We start from the raw sequence: 17,246 nt of genomic DNA, 5'->3' as shown, positions 1-17,246 counted from the left end.
TTTGGGGTCTTGTCTTTACCAGCTTTGTACATCCAAAGACTAAAACCTTCTTCCTGTTTTTTGCAAAATAGTTCAAGGTCCGTCAGATGGTATGGAGGGCATCTGTGAAGATCAGATTAAAGTCTTTCCACAGCTTTTCAGTCGGATTTAGGTCTGGACTTTGACTAGACCATTCTTACATATTTGTACAAGTATTTCTGCCAAGTATTTCAGATTTGATCTCATCTGATATGTGAGCACGTTCTTGCACACGTTTGCATGAGTTGTGGCAAACAGCAAGCATAACCTCTTACAGCTTTCCAAATGCACGTCAATATTTTCTAATGTTTTTCCACCAGAGGTTTTGAAAAGCCCGGATGAGTTTTCCTCCGCATGTCAAATATGCACTATTTTGTGTTGGCCTGTAACTTAAATCCCATCTGAAGTACATTAGAGTTTGGTTGCGGCTTGACATAATGTGGAAAGGTTTGAATGAATACTTTACTTTTAAATGCAACACTCGAAGTCTGCAGTAAAATTAAACATTTAAAGGAAATTTCAGTCGGAGTCTTAGAAGTCTTATGCTGCAAAACCAGCATTTCCAAAAAGAGCTTTCCTTAATCAGATAACTTCACAGAGGCCTCATGTGCCTTTTTAAAAAAAAATCATTCTCATAAAAAGGAAACAAACTAGCCCCATTAGGAGTCCGACATTTTTCCCTCCAGTCCTGTCGACTCAGAGTCTGACTGATTTCCATCTGCTGGCTGTAAACAAAGAAGGGAAAATGAGGGAACTGTAGGAAAACTAAAACTGCTGACGGTCAGAGCGTTCCTGTCCTGATTCCTAAATGAAAATCACGTGTTGCTCCAAACTGCCTCTGCTTCATTCTGCTGCCAACAGAACCAGAACACAGAGGTTGCCGGTTGTGACTCTTGTTTTAGCTGCAGGTAAATCGGTGGCTCAGACGTGTTCTCGGCTATCTCTTTTCCCGACATTCTCCTGTCTCCTGTGTTTCAGTCTCCCACCAAAGCTGTGTACAACGCCAGACACTGGACTGTGGAGAGCGAGGATCAACCTCCGCCGCCTTTCTTCTCCCGATCACATGCGAACTCTGTAAGAACACAAACACACCGACGAGAGCATGTGCCTTGACCTTAGGTTTGTGGTTTTACTGCAGAAAAATCTGCAGCCATTTCACAAAGACTTTCCTCCGTCCCTGCAGGCGTCGGTCCCGACTGGGAGCGCCAGCAAGGAGCCGACCGAGTCAGAGAAGGACGATGGGGTCTTCAAGGCTCCACCTCCTCCTCCAAAGGTCACAAAGTGTGTCACCGTTCCCACAGATCCTTACCAGGACACGGTCACCACACTCAAGTGTCATAAGACACACAAAGAGGTATATTTTTCTAACACTTTGCTCTTTAAAAGGTATCTGTATGTTCCCTCCATCCTCACGCACGAGAAGTAAAAACCGAATCAGATTAGGAAGTGGATTTAATCTGCCTTTTTGCTGCTCTTATAATAAATGTCACCAGAAGGAACATCTCTTGTATGAATCTGCTGTCATGATGTAAACAGTTTAGTGTCATCTAACGTTTCTGCAGGACTGGCTGTTTTTGTAGGAAGTGCATGCTTGACTAAAAATAGGAAACATTGTGTAAATAGATCTTGCCTGATTGGACACTTCCCACATCCCTGTGTTTGCAGCTATACACAGTGGTCCAGCATGTGAAGCACTTCAACGATGTGGTGGAGTTTGGAGAAAACCAGGAGTTCACAGACGACTTTGAGTACCTCACCACCGGTCTGAAGAGCGGGCAGCCGCTCAACACTCGATGCCTTAGGTAGGAAAACTGACATCTGTGCCTCAGCAGAGTGTTTGCATCAGGAGCATCATTGGAACATCATTGTGCTTGGTTTCTTCAGTGTGATCAGCCTGGCCACTCGCTGTGCCATGCCTAGCTTCAGGATGCACCTCCGAGCCAGAGGGAAGGTAGCTAAGGTCTTCAAAACGCTAAACGACGCCCCGCAGCTCCCGGTAACTTTCAGTCACACACACCCGCCAACCCCATCAATTACTGGGAGAGGCGCATAAATTATTAGCTGGAAATTTGAAGCTTGACGCAGCTCCCAGGAACTGTGTCAAGTGTCTTGTTCCAGATTTGGTTTATCTGCTGGAGATTATCTTTAAGGCCTGGTCCTTCTGTTGCACAGAGACACAGCATGTTTTTACCAGCAGCTCTCTTACTCTGATGCCGTGTCTCTCTCTGTAGAACCTGGCTCTGTGCACAGCAGCTCTGATGTACATCCTGAGCAGAGACCGGCTGAACATGGACCTGGACCGATCCTGTTTGGACCTGATGATCCGGCTTCTTGAACTGGACCAGGATCAGGGAGCCGGGACTGGGCCGGACTCCAGCGTCCAGTTTAGTGCCAAAGAACTGGCGAAGATAAAGGAGAAGATCAGGAAGTTGTGCGACACTGTGCACAACAAGCACCTGGACCTGCAGAACATTACGGTAACTGAAGCTCTGACTCACACTGCGGGAGCTCTGTGTCTTTAAATTTCACACATTTACAATTTTCAGGTTATTTTGAGATTTGAAATGTGTTGAAAAGAATCAGAGTGATTCACAACACCCACAGTTTTCAGGATATTTTCAGCAGCTCGATTAGAGCTAAACATGTGCCGTAAAGTGAAGGCATCAATGTGAAGAAAAACACTACGCACCTTCTTCTTTTGTCCCTCTATCCCTCCAGACGGGTCATTTAGCCATGGAGACCTTGCTTTCTCTGACCTCGAAGCGAGCAGGAGACTGGTTCAAAGAGGAGCTGCGGCTGCTGGGAGGACTGGATCACATCGTGGATAAAGGTGTTTATCTCGAAGTGATAAACGGGAAATCTGCAGATGCTCATGGATTCTGGGTGTTTAATGTGGCCGTGTGTCCATCTCCACAGTAAAAGAGTGTGTTGATAACCTGAACCGGGACGACCAGGAGGAGAACCTGGTCTCGTCGTTGTGGGGAGCAGAGAGGTGTTTACGGGTGCTGGAGAGCGTAAGTGCATCAAGTGTTTGTGGATTAGATCAGGGTGGATTATGTTAGAATGAATCTGTTTCATCAGGCTCTGTTGCAAAGGTTCTATTCTGGAGCTTTTCTCCCATCATGACCTAAAGCATCAGCATAGGAGTCGGTACAACCACAAAAGCCTAATAAATAATAAAATATGAATAAAATGTAAACTCTGAATGAAAATAACAGAATAATATTCACACCTGCCTTTGGGTTCATGCAGGTGACGGTCCACAACCCAGAGAACCAGAGCTACCTGATTGCTTATAAGGACTCGTCACTCATTGTCTCCTCTGCAAAGTGAGTAAACCTATGCACTGAAGCTGGTTCTTTATTTTACCCCTCAGGAGCTAACTGCAGAGACCTGCAGGCATTACTGGGTCATATTTTATCTACTGAAACATGAGCGTCTTCCTCATCATGTGACGCGACTTTTAGAAAACATGAAGATGAGATAGAAGCTACATAAATCCAGACATTGATTTCCCGTCAGAAGGTGAAACCCAGCATGCATCGCCCTGTGTCTTTGTGTTCTGTGTGCGTCACTCAGATTCTGTGGTTACAAAGTGGATCATTATCGGGGTTTTGTTGCTCCATTTCCTGGTTGTGACCTCCTGTCAGTCACAACAGTGACCTTTTACCTCTGACCTCAGCTTGAGGAGAGACTGACGTCACTCTTTCGCTTGTTGCTTGGTGTTTTTGTTCTCAGGTGTTTTCTTCTTCTCTGTTGTTGAGTTTGTTCAGCAGGCTTCATTAAAGATGAGAGACGTTCCCTTCTCAGCTGGTTGTTTAGATGCTGATCAGCAAAACTAAAGCAGCTTTTCATTATATTCAGTGCCTTGCAAAAGTATTCATACCTCTGAAACTGTTTTAAAACTTGTACGTTTTAAAGTGGAGAAAAAGTGGAACAAAAAAAAAGGTTTCAATAATCTTCGAAATAAAAATCTGAAAAGTGCGGGGTGCCTTTTTATGCAGTGCCCTTATTCCACTTGAGTGTCATCATTACTCCATCTATTTTGTGACGGTCTGTCAAACAGCATCATGAAGACCAAGGATCAAAGGTCAGGAAGTTTAAAGCAGGGTTGGGTCAGGGACAGAACAAACATGTGGAAGAATTAAAAACAAAATGTTATGTCTGCGTGCAAAATGGCATGTGCGAAAGAAAAGGAATTTACTAATAAGCACATGGAACACGGTAGTGGCAGCACCATGTTTTGGGAATAGGCTGCAAAAGACTTGAGACTGGGGTGGAGGTTCACCTTCAAGCAGGACAATGACTCTAAACATGTAGCCAGAGCTGCTGTGGCTGGTTTAGATCAAAGTATATCCACCTGTTTAAATGGCCCAGTCAAAGTCCAGCCCTTAATCCAACTGAGAATATGTGAGAAGGCTTGCTAACCTATGGTCACAGATACTTCAATCCAATCACATTGGGAATCAGCTTTTTTGCAAACCAGAGCGTGCAAAAATGTCCTTCTATAGATGTGCAAAGCTGGCGGAGACATGCACCAAAACACTCCCTGCAGGTCGGTTCTATCGCTGGCAAATATAACTCAGGCACTCTTTTTAAATACGTCCCATAGTTTAAAAAAAAAAAAAAAAGTCCCCCAACTTCACATGTATGCATGACGTGTTGTGTTTCAATAAGTTACATTTAGGTATGAAAACTTGAAGGGTCATGAAAACCTTTGCAATCAGGTATCAATCTGCTTATATTGTAGTTATTATCAGAAATAACGCAGACTGTTGGAAAAACTGAAGTAGAAAACTGAAACAAATGCAAAAAGATTCCAAAGTCCCTCAACCAAAAATGTGGAACAGATTATTTCTTGGTAAACAATCCATAAATAAGTGTGATTTAAAAATGTTAGTGTTCTGTTCTTCCTACAGAGAATTGATTCTTTGATTTTTGATTATGAATGGTTATACTGTAAGCACTGTATCAACAAAGGAAAAGATAAAGAACATTACAGGAGTGAGTTATTAAACATAAGGGTGAAGAAAACAGGGTATTTATGCATTTTGTTTATTTATTTGTATATGATATGACCATAGTTTTACCAACCAACCGTCTTCTCAGCTGGTTAGGATCCACAGCCAACACTACCACAAGGTGGCAGTAATGCACAAAGTTGTTTGCCAACCTTAACTCAGTAGGGATACAGAGCTCAGCACAAACCCTGCCATCCCAGTTTAATTCAGATAGACCCTTGATCCCCAAAGAGAAACAGAAGGTTGACTGTTTCTGTAAAATCACTTACCCGAATTTTTCATCATTCAGCCTTGAGCGTGTTAAAGAGACAGTTTAATGTATCCTGCTGATGACTGGTGCCGTGTTAAAAACCAATGTTATTGGTAGGAACATGAAAAATCAGCTGAACAGCTGATTTACCTCATGCTCCCCCTCGTTCTCTGCCCTTTGGGTGACCGGACAATCGGCCTGTTGGGGGGTCTGCAGAGAGTGGAGGGGGTGGAGGTTGGTGAGGCTGAGGAGTCCACAAAGAGCTGCTGTTTGTGAGGGCAACACAGGCTTCAGTCTGAGCCTTCAGCTGTCTGTTGGTTAACTCGATTAACCCTGAAATTTACAGGGGGAGCCGGAGAGTGACCGAGCTCTGCTACCTCCACAACCAGACAGCATGAACTCTCCATTCTGTGCACTACTGCTTCACACTCTCACTCCTGTCCTTCTGTCTCTCTCATTCACTCATTTCCTCCTTTGTTACAGCTTTGGTCTCTCTGTTTCCTTCCCTTCATCACTGAGCATGCTGGAGAAGTTCTGCTGCCTGTATCTGATGGCTTCAGCTGTCTGCAGGCCTAATCTGATCAACCCCAAACAGCTCTGTGACGAACACAGAAGGTCCTTCTGCTGTTTGATGACCCTCATCTTGTCTGGGCATGAACATTATTACTGATTCTTAAAGTCGGCAGCAGGAAAAATGTGGACCTGTGATCAGAGAGCTTCCTGTTGTGTTTGAGGCAGTGATGAAACGTTCTCTGTAGAAAGGAATGTAGCGTTTTCAGCTGCTTTGTGTATCTGTTCACAAAGATGATCTATGGTAAATGTTTGCAGTACACGGGTTTTACTTTAAATTGTGCATAAATGGGAAGTAAAAGAATACATGTTTTTCACAATTTTATACAAACGTTTAAAAAGTGTGGCAAGCCATGTTCAGCCCGCTTTACTCTGACACCCCTAAAATAAAATCCGGTTCAACTGCTTTCAAAAGTCACCTTATTAGGAAACCTGTGCTTCAGTTGCAGATGTTCTATGAAGGCCTCAGAGGTTTGATAGTTAACATTAGGTAAAAAATCATTGAACATCTCAGAGAGATCTGTTCAATCCGTCATCTGAAATACAAAGAGCGTGACACGCCTCAAACCTACCAAGTCGTGGCCGTCCACCTGAACTGACAGGCTGGGCAAGAAGAACATTAATCAAAGAAGCAGCCAAGAGGGGAACTCTGGAGGACCTGTAGAGAGCCACAGCTCAGGTGGGAGAATCTGATGACAGGATAACTATTATTTGGGCATTCCAGAGATCTGGTAAGAAGAAAGCTGTTGAAGGAAAGCCATAAGAGCACTGATAAAAGGACACCAGCAGTCTCTGTGTGATGTTAGTTCTCCTAAGGACCCTCAGGAAGTGCTGTCTCTGCTGGGCCTTTTTCAGCAGCTCACAGGTATTAATGCTCCAGGTCTGGTCCTCCTCGATATGGACTCCCAGGCAGGGATGGGTACCTTTCACATTTGAACCGATATGGTACCGATGCCTGGTACCTGGGAATCAGTACCGGTACTCAACGTTACCAGTTTTCTGTACTTTTGTGTGTTTATGTGATATTAAATATTACTTTGTTTAATAATAAAATCAATATTTTTTTATTTACCATATTTATTTCTCAGTATATAAACTTTAACGAATATATCAAAACAACAGTTTTGTATTGTAACATCACAGTTGTTTCACAGATCTCTTCGACATGAAGACCCTTAACTAACTACACAGTAATTTTTCTTAATAATGGACAAATTAAAACCCAGCTCCACATATTCCTACTTCTGTCCTTTCCCTTCTGGAAACATTGTGTCATGTGGGTCCGTGTAGGACCAAATAAGTTTAAAACAAATGAGCAAAAGTGGATGGAGCAAAGATAAATAAAGGTATACTATTTTACGAATTGAAGTATCACAAATGAAAGTAAAGCAAGCTTCTCTGCTGTGAACTAGATTTGCTGTTTATCTGCGTTCCTTCTGCGGTTGTTTTTCAACACTAACATGTCAGCTTTCTCGGGCAAGAGCCGAGCCCGCTCCACGTTGGCCTTGCACACGCGTAACAAATATTTCAGGGAGCGTAATCTGCACCACATTTTAAAAGTGGAGCCGTACTTTCGAGCGCTTCCTATCAGCCATGCTTTGTTGACGGTACCAGCGGCTACTGACGTCATTACGTGCGATGCTGTGTTCATGTCTGCCATGGAAAATCGCCCACTCCTCTGCTTCCTCAGTGTCACAATGATGCGTTCAGTACCGAAACATGTTACCACTTGATTTTAAGTGAATAGGTACTCTGTAGTACCAACGGAATTGTGTCGGTACCTATAAAAGTACCGACTTCAGGAACCATCCCAACTCCCTGGAAGCGGAAGTCAGCCGCCCTCTCCACACAGTCCCCGCCGATGATCATTGATGATCTGCCCGTCCTCCTTTTTCCTGTAGTCTACTACTTGGTCTTAGAGATGTTGAGCAGCAAGCTGTTCTCTGTGCACTACTCTGTCATCTGCTCCACCTCGTCCCTGTAGGCAGACCCCCCCCCCCCCCCCCCCCCCCCCCCCCCCCCTGCCAGAGATGAGACTCACCACTGTGGTGTCATCTGCGAACTTGACAGTGGTGTGGTGGTCAGCGGGGGTGCGGTTGTAGGTGTAGAGCAGGCTCAACCCAGCCCTGTGGAGACGTGGTGCCAAAGGCTGATAATGCATGTTGACCCAGTCTGACCCACAGAATGCTGTGGATCCACACGCAGGTGGAGTGTGACAGTCCCTTAGTGTCCCTTAGTTTGTTCACCATAGTATTCTAGAGTGAAATATGAGACCATCTATCTGACAGCTGAAGCTTGGCCCAAACTGGGTCATAAATGCCAACGATCCCAAACATGGCAGCAAATCTACAAAAGACTGACTAAAAAAGTAAAGAATGAACTTTTTAATAAGCACTGAGATTTGAGGATGAGATTTCTTTTTATTGTGACTGTATGTTTCTCCTCCTTCCTCTGTGAACTCCCAACTTAATTTCATACAGATGTTCCTTTTATGTCTTTCCTTCGTCTTTCTTTGCATCCTGATGTCCAGACTCTGGTTTCTGTTCTGTTCATTCACCGCTGACATTTGATCTAATTTGGTTATTTACATCGGGCTGCTGACCTATTTCACCCTTCCAGCTGCTGCAGTCTGAGTTCACACACACACACACACACACACACAGAGCAGTTTCCCTGAATGTGGATGGGTTTTATTGTGGTCTGGAGGAGTTGGTCATTTTTAAAATCTGGACTTGAATCTAATTTCACCTGGCGGACTAGAAGGGACGATGAGGTCCAGACTAGTTGTCATAAAAGCTGTAATGATACACTGGGAAAATGTAAGGATTGTAATTTGATGGCTTTCAACACTTTGCCTGGGAGGAAGTTCATTCATACACAGCTCTGGGTTAAAACCACACAGCTCTTTAGTTCACATGTATTGTCAGTTTCTGTGTTGTGGTTGTTTTGTGGCTAAGCATTAAAGCTTGTGTTTCAGGGCCCTGAGGAGGTGCGAGCAGATGATCCAGCGATACAGCAGGGAGATAAACTCAGACGGAGGTATGGTGGGGAAGGCAGTGGAAGACTGCATGAGGGCCATCATAGGAGTCCTGCTCAACCTGACGCACGATAACGGTGAGGCTGCAAAGAATCAGAAACACTTTAATGCAGCTTTATCTCAACGTTAAGGATTTCTGGTGTGTTAGGCTTCAGTGTTCTCATGTGTTACTGTGGGTTTGCAGAGTGGGGCAGCACAAAGACCGGCGAGCAGGAGGATTTGATAGTGACAGCTCTGAACTGTGTTCTCAGAGTCCCTCAGTATCTTCCTCAGGAGCAGAGATTTGATATCAGAGTGCTGGTTCGTATCATAGCTGACAGATTTTTTTCAAAGAAATAAAATACCTAGATGAACACAAGATGAAATAATGATGGAGCGTGTGTTTTTGGGCTTCCAGGGTCTGGGTCTGCTGATCAACCTGGTGGAGTACAGTGCCAGGAACAGATACTTCCTCATGGAGATGGAGATGGAGGGGGGTCAGGGGCCTTGCGACTCCACCGTAATGCTCAGCGAGCACCATCAGGACCTGAGCAGCAGCGGCGGGCCTCTAAGCGCCATCGCTGCTCTCGTACAGGTACAGTTTCTATTACACACCTTCCAGGATGGCCAACAGATGGTTCAGTTACAGGGATTACCTTTTAAACTAGGCTTGTGTGTTAATAGATCTTCATTAGTTTTTTTATTTGTATAAATGTTTTGGTTTTTTGTTAAGTTCAAGTTTACTTAGTTGCAGCTTGGGAAAACCTTTAAAAAAGGAAAACCTTTGAGATGATTTACAGCTTTTCAGAGTCGCATGATTCAAAATGGACCCAGAAAGCAACATTATTAAGAAAAGGCCTTGTTTATTATTGGTCTTCCTTCTGTTCTCAGTTTAATCAACATCCAATGCAGGCAAGTGTTCCCTGTGAGACATTTGTCCCTGGGGACAACACAGGACAAACAGTGTGATATTGGTGTATCTGGTGTTAAATTTGCTAGAAATCTTCTCTTTTAGAGAAGAAACTTTTGGCAACAAAGACTGAAAATGAAAAGATATGGTCAGGGTTCTGCACAAAGCAGCTCAGAACAGAGAAAAGAAAACTGGATTTACTGTTGGGAAACCAAATACTGCTCCGAAGAGGCCAAAGTTTCAGATTGGTATACATTTCATGTAACAACATAAAAAGAAAAAACTTTAATCCAAAACGTCTCTCATCTCCCTCAGCTATTCTTGCAGCGCGAGCGAGCCGCGGTGCTGGCTGAGGCGCAGACTGATGACCTCATCAAAGAGGCTCCTAAGCCGGCGCTCGACAAGAGCGGGGAGTGGCAGGAGACTGGAGGCGAGATCCAATGGGTCGCCAATGACAATGCCTCTGACAAGCAGGAGGAGGGCAAGGAGAAGAATGACGAGGAAGACGAGCAGTTGGACCTAAACAAAGGTAGAGAGGAGCTCGGGTTTCATCTGTGAACTAAACTGAGTTGAGTTTTAGGAATAAAATGTCCCGATTTGTTCCTCGTAGCTCTGCAGCACGCAGGGAAGCACATGGAGGACAGCATCGTGGCCTCGTACACAGCAGTGCTGCTGGGTTGCCTGTGTCAGGGAAGCCCGGTGAGTCTCATTCATTTTACCCCAGAACCACCAGAAGGTTTTGATAGCTCTTATCTGCAGCCACATGAGCTCTGAAAAATGTATCATCTTTGAGTACAAAAAAAACAAAAATCCATCCTATAGAGGTGTAGTCGCCATCACTGCGTCTGTTTTTGTTTCCACCAGATGAATGTGACTACTGTGAGAGAAAACCTGCCAAAAGGAGATTTCTCCATCATGACAGAAATGCTGAAGAAGTTCCTCAACTTCATGAACCTCACAGTGAGTCACAGCTTTTAGAGGCCACTCTACCTGAAGAGAAATGAGACTTCATATGAATTTTCCTCATAGCATAGATCCTTAACTGTAGCATGACAAACGAGTGATTCAGCAAATGAACTGCGCTGTACTTCATTCAGCCTTCCTGTTATCCGTTTCAAGTGTGGCTCTCCCCAGCTGTCCGGCAGCCTGATAATATAACAGCTTATCTGTGCTTCCTCTGACTAAAATGATCAGATCTTTTTCACTCGTTCCAGGGTGGAACAGTTATTCAACATGCAGTACAACTGTGATGATATCCGATACAAATGTACACTTATTGTGGATTGTTTTTAGCTTTTAGTTAAAGAAAATGAAATGTATTTATAAATGAGGTCAACACTGATGATGTCGAATGGATTTGCTCTGTAAATAATGAAGCTCTGCTCTTCATCTGCAGTGTGACGTCGGCACCGCAGGACAGAAGCCCATCTCCCGGATCATTGACTACCTGGAGCACTGCTAGAGAAGCCTACTACACACAAACTCTCTGTTCTTTACACACACTAACACACGCACACACCATTTTCTGCAACTGGGACATGTGCCGCTTCCTCCCTCAGTCAAAGGAGCCTCCCATTGTTCTTCCTCATCATCAGTGGATGATTTGGTCCCTCCACCCCACTCATCTGAAGTGTCAATCTAAACCAGTAGTTTGCTTTTAGTTGTTTAGTTTAAGGTTCCTCAGGATGACTTTTGTTTGCCTTGCGATGGATTTCTTGTTGAAAGTTCCTAACAGTTCAGCTCCTGTCTGACTTTCCCTCTATTGATTGATGTCAGATTGGAGCGAAGCGTCCGTTTACTCCGTTCTGTCCTCAGAGCTTCAAACAACCCGAGATGATTAAAAAATGAAAGTCTAAAATGATCGCTTTGCTCTAAAAGTCACACCCCCTCTCTTTTGTTGTGCTTTTTTTCTGCTTTCACCTCTTGGCTGTGTTGAAAGGATACTCTGGAATCAAAGCTATTGATCTTTTCTGGGTCAAAACCACAGAGACGGGTCGGAAGAGAAAACTGATGAGAAGTGTGACCACCTGGAAATGTTGCTGTGGGGCCTGTTCACTTTTAGTTATTAAAACCAATATGTCTTTTCTTCTTGTTTGCCTTTTTTAAATCAGATTTTTTTCTGATGGAAATGGCCAACTGTAGTCTGCTGTAGTAGAAACCCAAACCCGGCTGTACGAGAACCACAACTGAGAAGCAGAAAACTCTGGCTGAAAAAAACTTTCCCTCACAAGCTGAGATAGTTTTTTTGTTGTTGTTGTTGTTTTTTTCTAAAGCTTTGTGTCTACAGGCTCCAAAAGTCCAGGACCGGTCCGGGTCTGCAGGATCAGTCTGAACCTTCACAATCTGTCTGATCCGTCTGGATCAGACTGAATATCTAAGATCTGCCCTCATTCAGCTTCTCTTCACCAGTCTGGGTGATGAAGATAAGCTGAAGCACAAACGGCCTTTTCAAGCCAGCACTTTGATCCTCATGCTGACTTCTTTTACCTTAAATGACTTAAGTTTTTTTATTTCCCAGAATATCTGCTTTAACTTTTGAGAGCCTGAATCTGTCCAACATGTCATATGTATGTGCTGTCCTTCATTCCTCAAGCCCCAGAGGTGAAAGTGTGACTTTTCTTCTTTGGTGCAAAGGAAAACTAGAATCCTGGGTCCTGTTTATCCCTGTGGAAGCTAGCAGGTTCTTAACAAATGGCTGGAGATGGACACAAGATATGAATGAAGTTAAAGAGAGATCATCAGTATTTAAGATGAGGAGAGGGACTGAAACTTGGAGGACATTTCTTTTTAGGTTCTTTTGGGTGTCTCAGACTTGGTCGGCTAATGAAGAGCCAGTTTTAAAAATGTAACTCCCAGGAACCCAGAAGCTGGTTGGCTCATCAGCTTCTGATTCACCAAGGCAAGGATCATTTTTGACATTTCATTCATAAATTTATGTTCTAATTCAGACTTTTCACAGGCACCAACACTGTTGGGTCTTTTAAAAGACTTCAGGTAAATCTGTCTATCTTTAACCCCGCAACACGTGTTTTCATCTTAAATATGCTGTTCTACGTGTTCCAGTTTAACTTTCTACTGGATGCGATGTTGTTTAGATACCAAATTCAGGTTCTTGAGAGGTTTCTTAATTTGTTCGAGGCATGTGTCACCACACATTTCAACCCTCACACTCCTTTAAACAGACGTTTACAGAGCTTTATTCCCGGACGGCTGCAGGATGAATGGAAGAGCTTTCTGTACATAGTCCCTGTACATAGATTGAGTTCCTCGTAGGAGGAGAGTGATGGGGAGGGGGGTATAAAGGGTGGGGTGGGGGTTCAATTTAATTTTAGATGCTAGACTTTTCTGAATCGGACTCTATTTTTCATTTTCTAAAGCTTTTTTCGCCCAGTTGTGTTGTTCGTTTTGGACAGAGAGCTTCTGCTGGAAAACTTGATCTTTGTACCAATTTGCAGACTTGTGTCTTTGGTTACATGTACATAATTTTAAAATAATAAAAATTGCTTTCAGTAACTAATGGACTGCTTTTGTCACTGTTCTCAATTATCAGTCATCATTTCTTTTGATACAAGTGTGAGACAAGATTACTTTGAGGAAAAATTCTGAAGCATCTTAAAAGATCTGAACAAACAAAACTGCATTCAGACAGAAACCTTACTGCTACATTTATTTACAATCATTAGAAAACAGTAAAAGTTTGAGTCTTTAGTGTCTCTCAGTTTCTCTCACATGACCCGGTTATCTGCTCCTCTCCCCTTTCCGGACCTCACCATCAGGTCCCGGTCCGACTCTGTTCGGTTCCGGAGACCCGCAGGCCCCGGCTCCGTCCTGCAGCAACTCAGTCAGGGTGCTGATGTAAATCTGGGCCATCTGCAGAGTCTCAGATTTGGACAGCTTCTTCTCGCTCTCCAGGTTCGGAATGACGCTCCGCAGCCGGTCGAAGGCGACGTTCAGCCCGAGCATCCTTCTCCTCTCCCGGGCGTTAGCGGCCAGGCGCCGCCGCCTCTGCGCCCTCTCCAGTGCGCACCTGTCCGGCTGCAGATAGTGCAGCTCGCTCCCGGTGGGCCCCAGCCGAAGCTCCACGATGGTGCATGGAGCCTCGCAGAAGTCGCGACCGTCTCTGGTGCGGGGTGCTTCGGCTTGCTCCTGCGCTCGGGTCCGCTGCAGCAGGGCGTGGATGTCCCCGCCGAGATCCACTGGGGCCACGTTTCCGACCCCACCCTCTAGGTTTCCCGGGTTGAAGGGCGCAAACAGGCTTTTACGCGGTGGCATGGCTCCTCTTCTTCCTCTGAACCAGAACCAGTTAGCGCTGGGATCTTAAGTACAAGTTCAAACTTCCCAACATTGGGACGGGAATTTATGGACCTGAGAGACGGGGACGCGGCTTGCGTGATCCGGGGGCGTGGAGAAGGTCGTGTGCTGCCTAATGAACAGAGCCAAAGTCACTGCAGGAGGTCCATTAACCAAGTTCATCAAAAAGGGATTAGAAGCGAGTCAGTGCATCGCAGTGGGCCGATGCGTGGAGGCCGAGGATGGTGCAGGACAGAAAACGTCCCGTTTTATTGGACCAATGATGCACGGTTCGTTTGGAGGGCGTTTTGCTGTGCTTTAGGTTCTTGCATGTTCATCTACATAATAAACAGCAGCAGGTTCTAGCATTTTCTTCTTCTTCTTCTCTTTTTTCTGAAGGTATCAGTAATGAGATTGAGCTTTATTTTTATGTTGACATTTCTTATCGCTTATCAAAGACAATCTAAAATGTTTTAGTGGGAATTTGGAAAATAAATTGTAAATAAAGCCACTGAATAAATAAATGTATATGATCCTTTAGAATTGGAAATAAAAATGCAGAATGAAAAATATGAATAAACCCCCAAATAGATACATTGCATATAAAATCAGAGAAATAAAAATAAATAAATTGTAAATACAAAAATAGAAATAAATACTTAAGCTTGAACTGAAGTGCTGTGACGTTGCAGGAAAGGCCTTCATGCTTCTCTCATTTAAAATGGAAAATCTGTTATCCTTGGAAAATAAGAGTATTTTATTTTGGTAATAAAACATTTCAGTGACCTTTCCAAAATTCTTGTAGTTTAGTAACTTTAAACCAGTTTTGCTTTCAGGTTGTTTTTCCTGCATTGTTTACAACAAAAGTGGTTTTAACTTGTGTTTTTAAAACTGTCTGCCCAGAACCAGGTTTAATGTGAATGACTGGAGTGCAGATGGTAACCGTGATTAGTTCTGTTAGGTTACAGAGGTGAAAAAAAAAGTTCAGCTTTTGTTTCAGATCCAACTGGGTGCTGTTTTACTTTTCTCACAGTTTGACCATAAATCAGACTAAAACATTCCTGTTTGATCAGTTAGGATTCCTAAACTTATTTATATTTGCTAAATGTCTAGGAGAATCCTTTTTTGAAAATCTAATAATTATTATTTTTTTAATTTAGACGTTTAAATCTCCAGTATTTGGTAGAATTAGGCTGCTTTCCTCACACACACACACACACACACACACACACTCTTGTTTTGCTATATGTAGTGAGGACCATGTGTTGACTCCCATTGACTTCCATTGATTTTCAGTCATTTTCAACCCTTTCTATGCCCTAACCCTGACAATAACCCTAAACCTAACCATTACCAGTGCATGCCTAACCCTAACCTTAACCTAAACTCAATTCACATCTTAGTCCTAAACCTAACCGTTAGCAAAATAGGTCGTGAGGACCAGCAAAATGTCCTCACTTTGGTACAAACGGTCCTCAATTCGATGGTGAAATCAGGAAAATGGTTCTCACTGTGATGCCAAGACAGGAACACACACACACACACACACACACACACACACACACACCTTTTATTTGTCTGTATGATCAGGACCATTGTCCATTTGGAGCTTTTAACTTTCTGGTTGATGTCTCGAAATGTTTCTTCAATATTTCCTCATAATGTTCTTTCCCCATGATGCCATCTGCAGCAAAACGATCCAACAACATGGTGCTGCTACCATCGTACTACACAGTTGGGGTGTTGTTCTCGGGCTTTCAAGCTCGTACCTTTTTCTTCATGTAAAGATGCTCAATATGGCCAAAAAAGTTTCATCAGACCACAGGAGTATTTGTCCCCCCGAATTCCGCTACAGAACCGAGTTCAGAGTACATTTGAGTAATCAGAGTCTGATGTAACGGCTTCTTTCTCTCTGAAGCCTTTCAGCCCATGTTAGACTCATTTCATTGTGGATATTGACAATTCCAATTGCTTCGACTTCTCCTTCCAAACGGTTATGTCCTGAGGGGCATGGTATGGCTATTTATAAATGTACATAGACATAGATGTTTGTACAGATTAATGTGGCATCTTCAGGCATCTGGAAATTTTACCCACGGATGAACCAGACCTCTGGAGGTCATTTCTTTCTGCTATCTTGGCTGATTTCTTTTGATTTTTCCATGATGTCTCACAAAGAAGCTGAGTGTTTCAGGTGTTGCCTTAGAATACATATATGGGTCAATTAACCAGTAGCTTACAAAGTCATGACATTATCTGGGCCGTTTATAAATTGTTTAAAGGGAAATAAATCTTGCGGTGTCGATAAACTGATAAATGTATTGATTTTTCTCTCATCATGCTGGCATTTAGCAAATTAAAACAGTTTTGTTTTTCCCAAAAAAAGTGAGAAAAAAAAGGTTGTTTTTTATAGTGTTTGTGAATTTCTGATTTCCACTACTAATACGTAAACATAAATGAAACAAATGTTATCATTTCAAATTAGTTTGGATTTAGATTGAAATAACGGCCGTATTTAAAGAAACATCAATGAAAGCTGCAGGGTTTGTTACAGTGAACTAAATAATCAAATGGTTTCAGGTCATGTTGGGAGCAGGAGTACCACTGGCATCGCTTGGACTAAAAGATGAAGTTTAGTTTAAAAAAAAACCCAAAAACAACTGATGAAGTTGGGAGGTTGCAGTGTTGTGACACATTAAAGCTCATCAGTCTGGAAATGTGCATCTTGTTTTTAGAGTTTATTAAAAGTGCTGCAGCTTCCTGTGGAGAAGGCTTCATGATGACTGACAGTAACTGGCTCTCTCTGTACAGACACTAATGGGATTTAGCAGCGTGTCCTGAGCACTTTGTGCCAGAGCTCTACCGGGCCGAGCCAGGTCTTTACAGACACCACAGTGTGGTGCCGGGCCGGGATACACATGGAGCATAATGGACTCCTTATGGCCGTGCGGATCCTCGCTGTCTGAGGCTGGGGGTTCGCCTCTTTTTGTTCTGCTGATGTGGAGCACGTGGGGAGGTTTGGCTTTACGGCTCAGATGACGGTTGTTGGCACGCTCCGCTTTAATAAACCTAATGAAATGGCTCATTGCAGCCAGCGGGCGGACACAAACCACAGATCAAACCCTCCCACTGCAGATACCAGATGACCCCCTGCCAAACCCCACATGGTAT

General features: G+C 43.6%; 2 protein-coding genes across 3 annotated transcripts in view; one reads left to right on the top strand and one right to left on the bottom strand.

Moving 5' to 3' along the window:
- The window catches only part of waplb (WAPL cohesin release factor b), a 34,306-nt gene extending 21,008 nt beyond the window's left edge, over positions 1–13,298 (top strand). For both annotated transcript variants that reach the window (XM_047377192.1, XM_047377191.1), the window contains exons 6-20: positions 997–1,092; positions 1,202–1,372; positions 1,684–1,820; positions 1,903–2,014; positions 2,250–2,495; positions 2,737–2,848; positions 2,935–3,032; positions 3,271–3,347; positions 8,837–8,973; positions 9,081–9,196; positions 9,294–9,470; positions 10,101–10,314; positions 10,396–10,484; positions 10,650–10,745; positions 11,182–13,298. In XM_047377192.1, the coding sequence (XP_047233148.1) occupies positions 997–1,092; positions 1,202–1,372; positions 1,684–1,820; positions 1,903–2,014; positions 2,250–2,495; positions 2,737–2,848; positions 2,935–3,032; positions 3,271–3,347; positions 8,837–8,973; positions 9,081–9,196; positions 9,294–9,470; positions 10,101–10,314; positions 10,396–10,484; positions 10,650–10,745; positions 11,182–11,247 (1,944 nt within the window). In that variant the 3' untranslated portion in view covers positions 11,248–13,298. The remainder of the gene's footprint in view (positions 1–996; positions 1,093–1,201; positions 1,373–1,683; positions 1,821–1,902; positions 2,015–2,249; positions 2,496–2,736; positions 2,849–2,934; positions 3,033–3,270; positions 3,348–8,836; positions 8,974–9,080; positions 9,197–9,293; positions 9,471–10,100; positions 10,315–10,395; positions 10,485–10,649; positions 10,746–11,181) is intronic.
- A 139-nt stretch (positions 13,299–13,437) lies between these two features.
- On the bottom strand, positions 13,438–14,381 carry atoh1c (atonal bHLH transcription factor 1c). Its single transcript, XM_047377193.1, has one exon. The coding sequence runs from the start codon at positions 14,055–14,057 to the stop codon at positions 13,524–13,526; it is 534 nt and encodes a 177-aa protein (XP_047233149.1). The 5' UTR covers positions 14,058–14,381; the 3' UTR covers positions 13,438–13,523.
- Between the last annotated feature and the right edge of the window lie 2,865 nt (positions 14,382–17,246).

The sequence above is a fragment of the Girardinichthys multiradiatus genome, chromosome 10 (genome assembly GCF_021462225.1).
Source record: "Girardinichthys multiradiatus isolate DD_20200921_A chromosome 10, DD_fGirMul_XY1, whole genome shotgun sequence".
Classification (NCBI taxonomy): domain Eukaryota; kingdom Metazoa; phylum Chordata; class Actinopteri; order Cyprinodontiformes; family Goodeidae; genus Girardinichthys; species Girardinichthys multiradiatus.
This window is presented reverse-complemented; position numbering and strand designations above follow the sequence as displayed.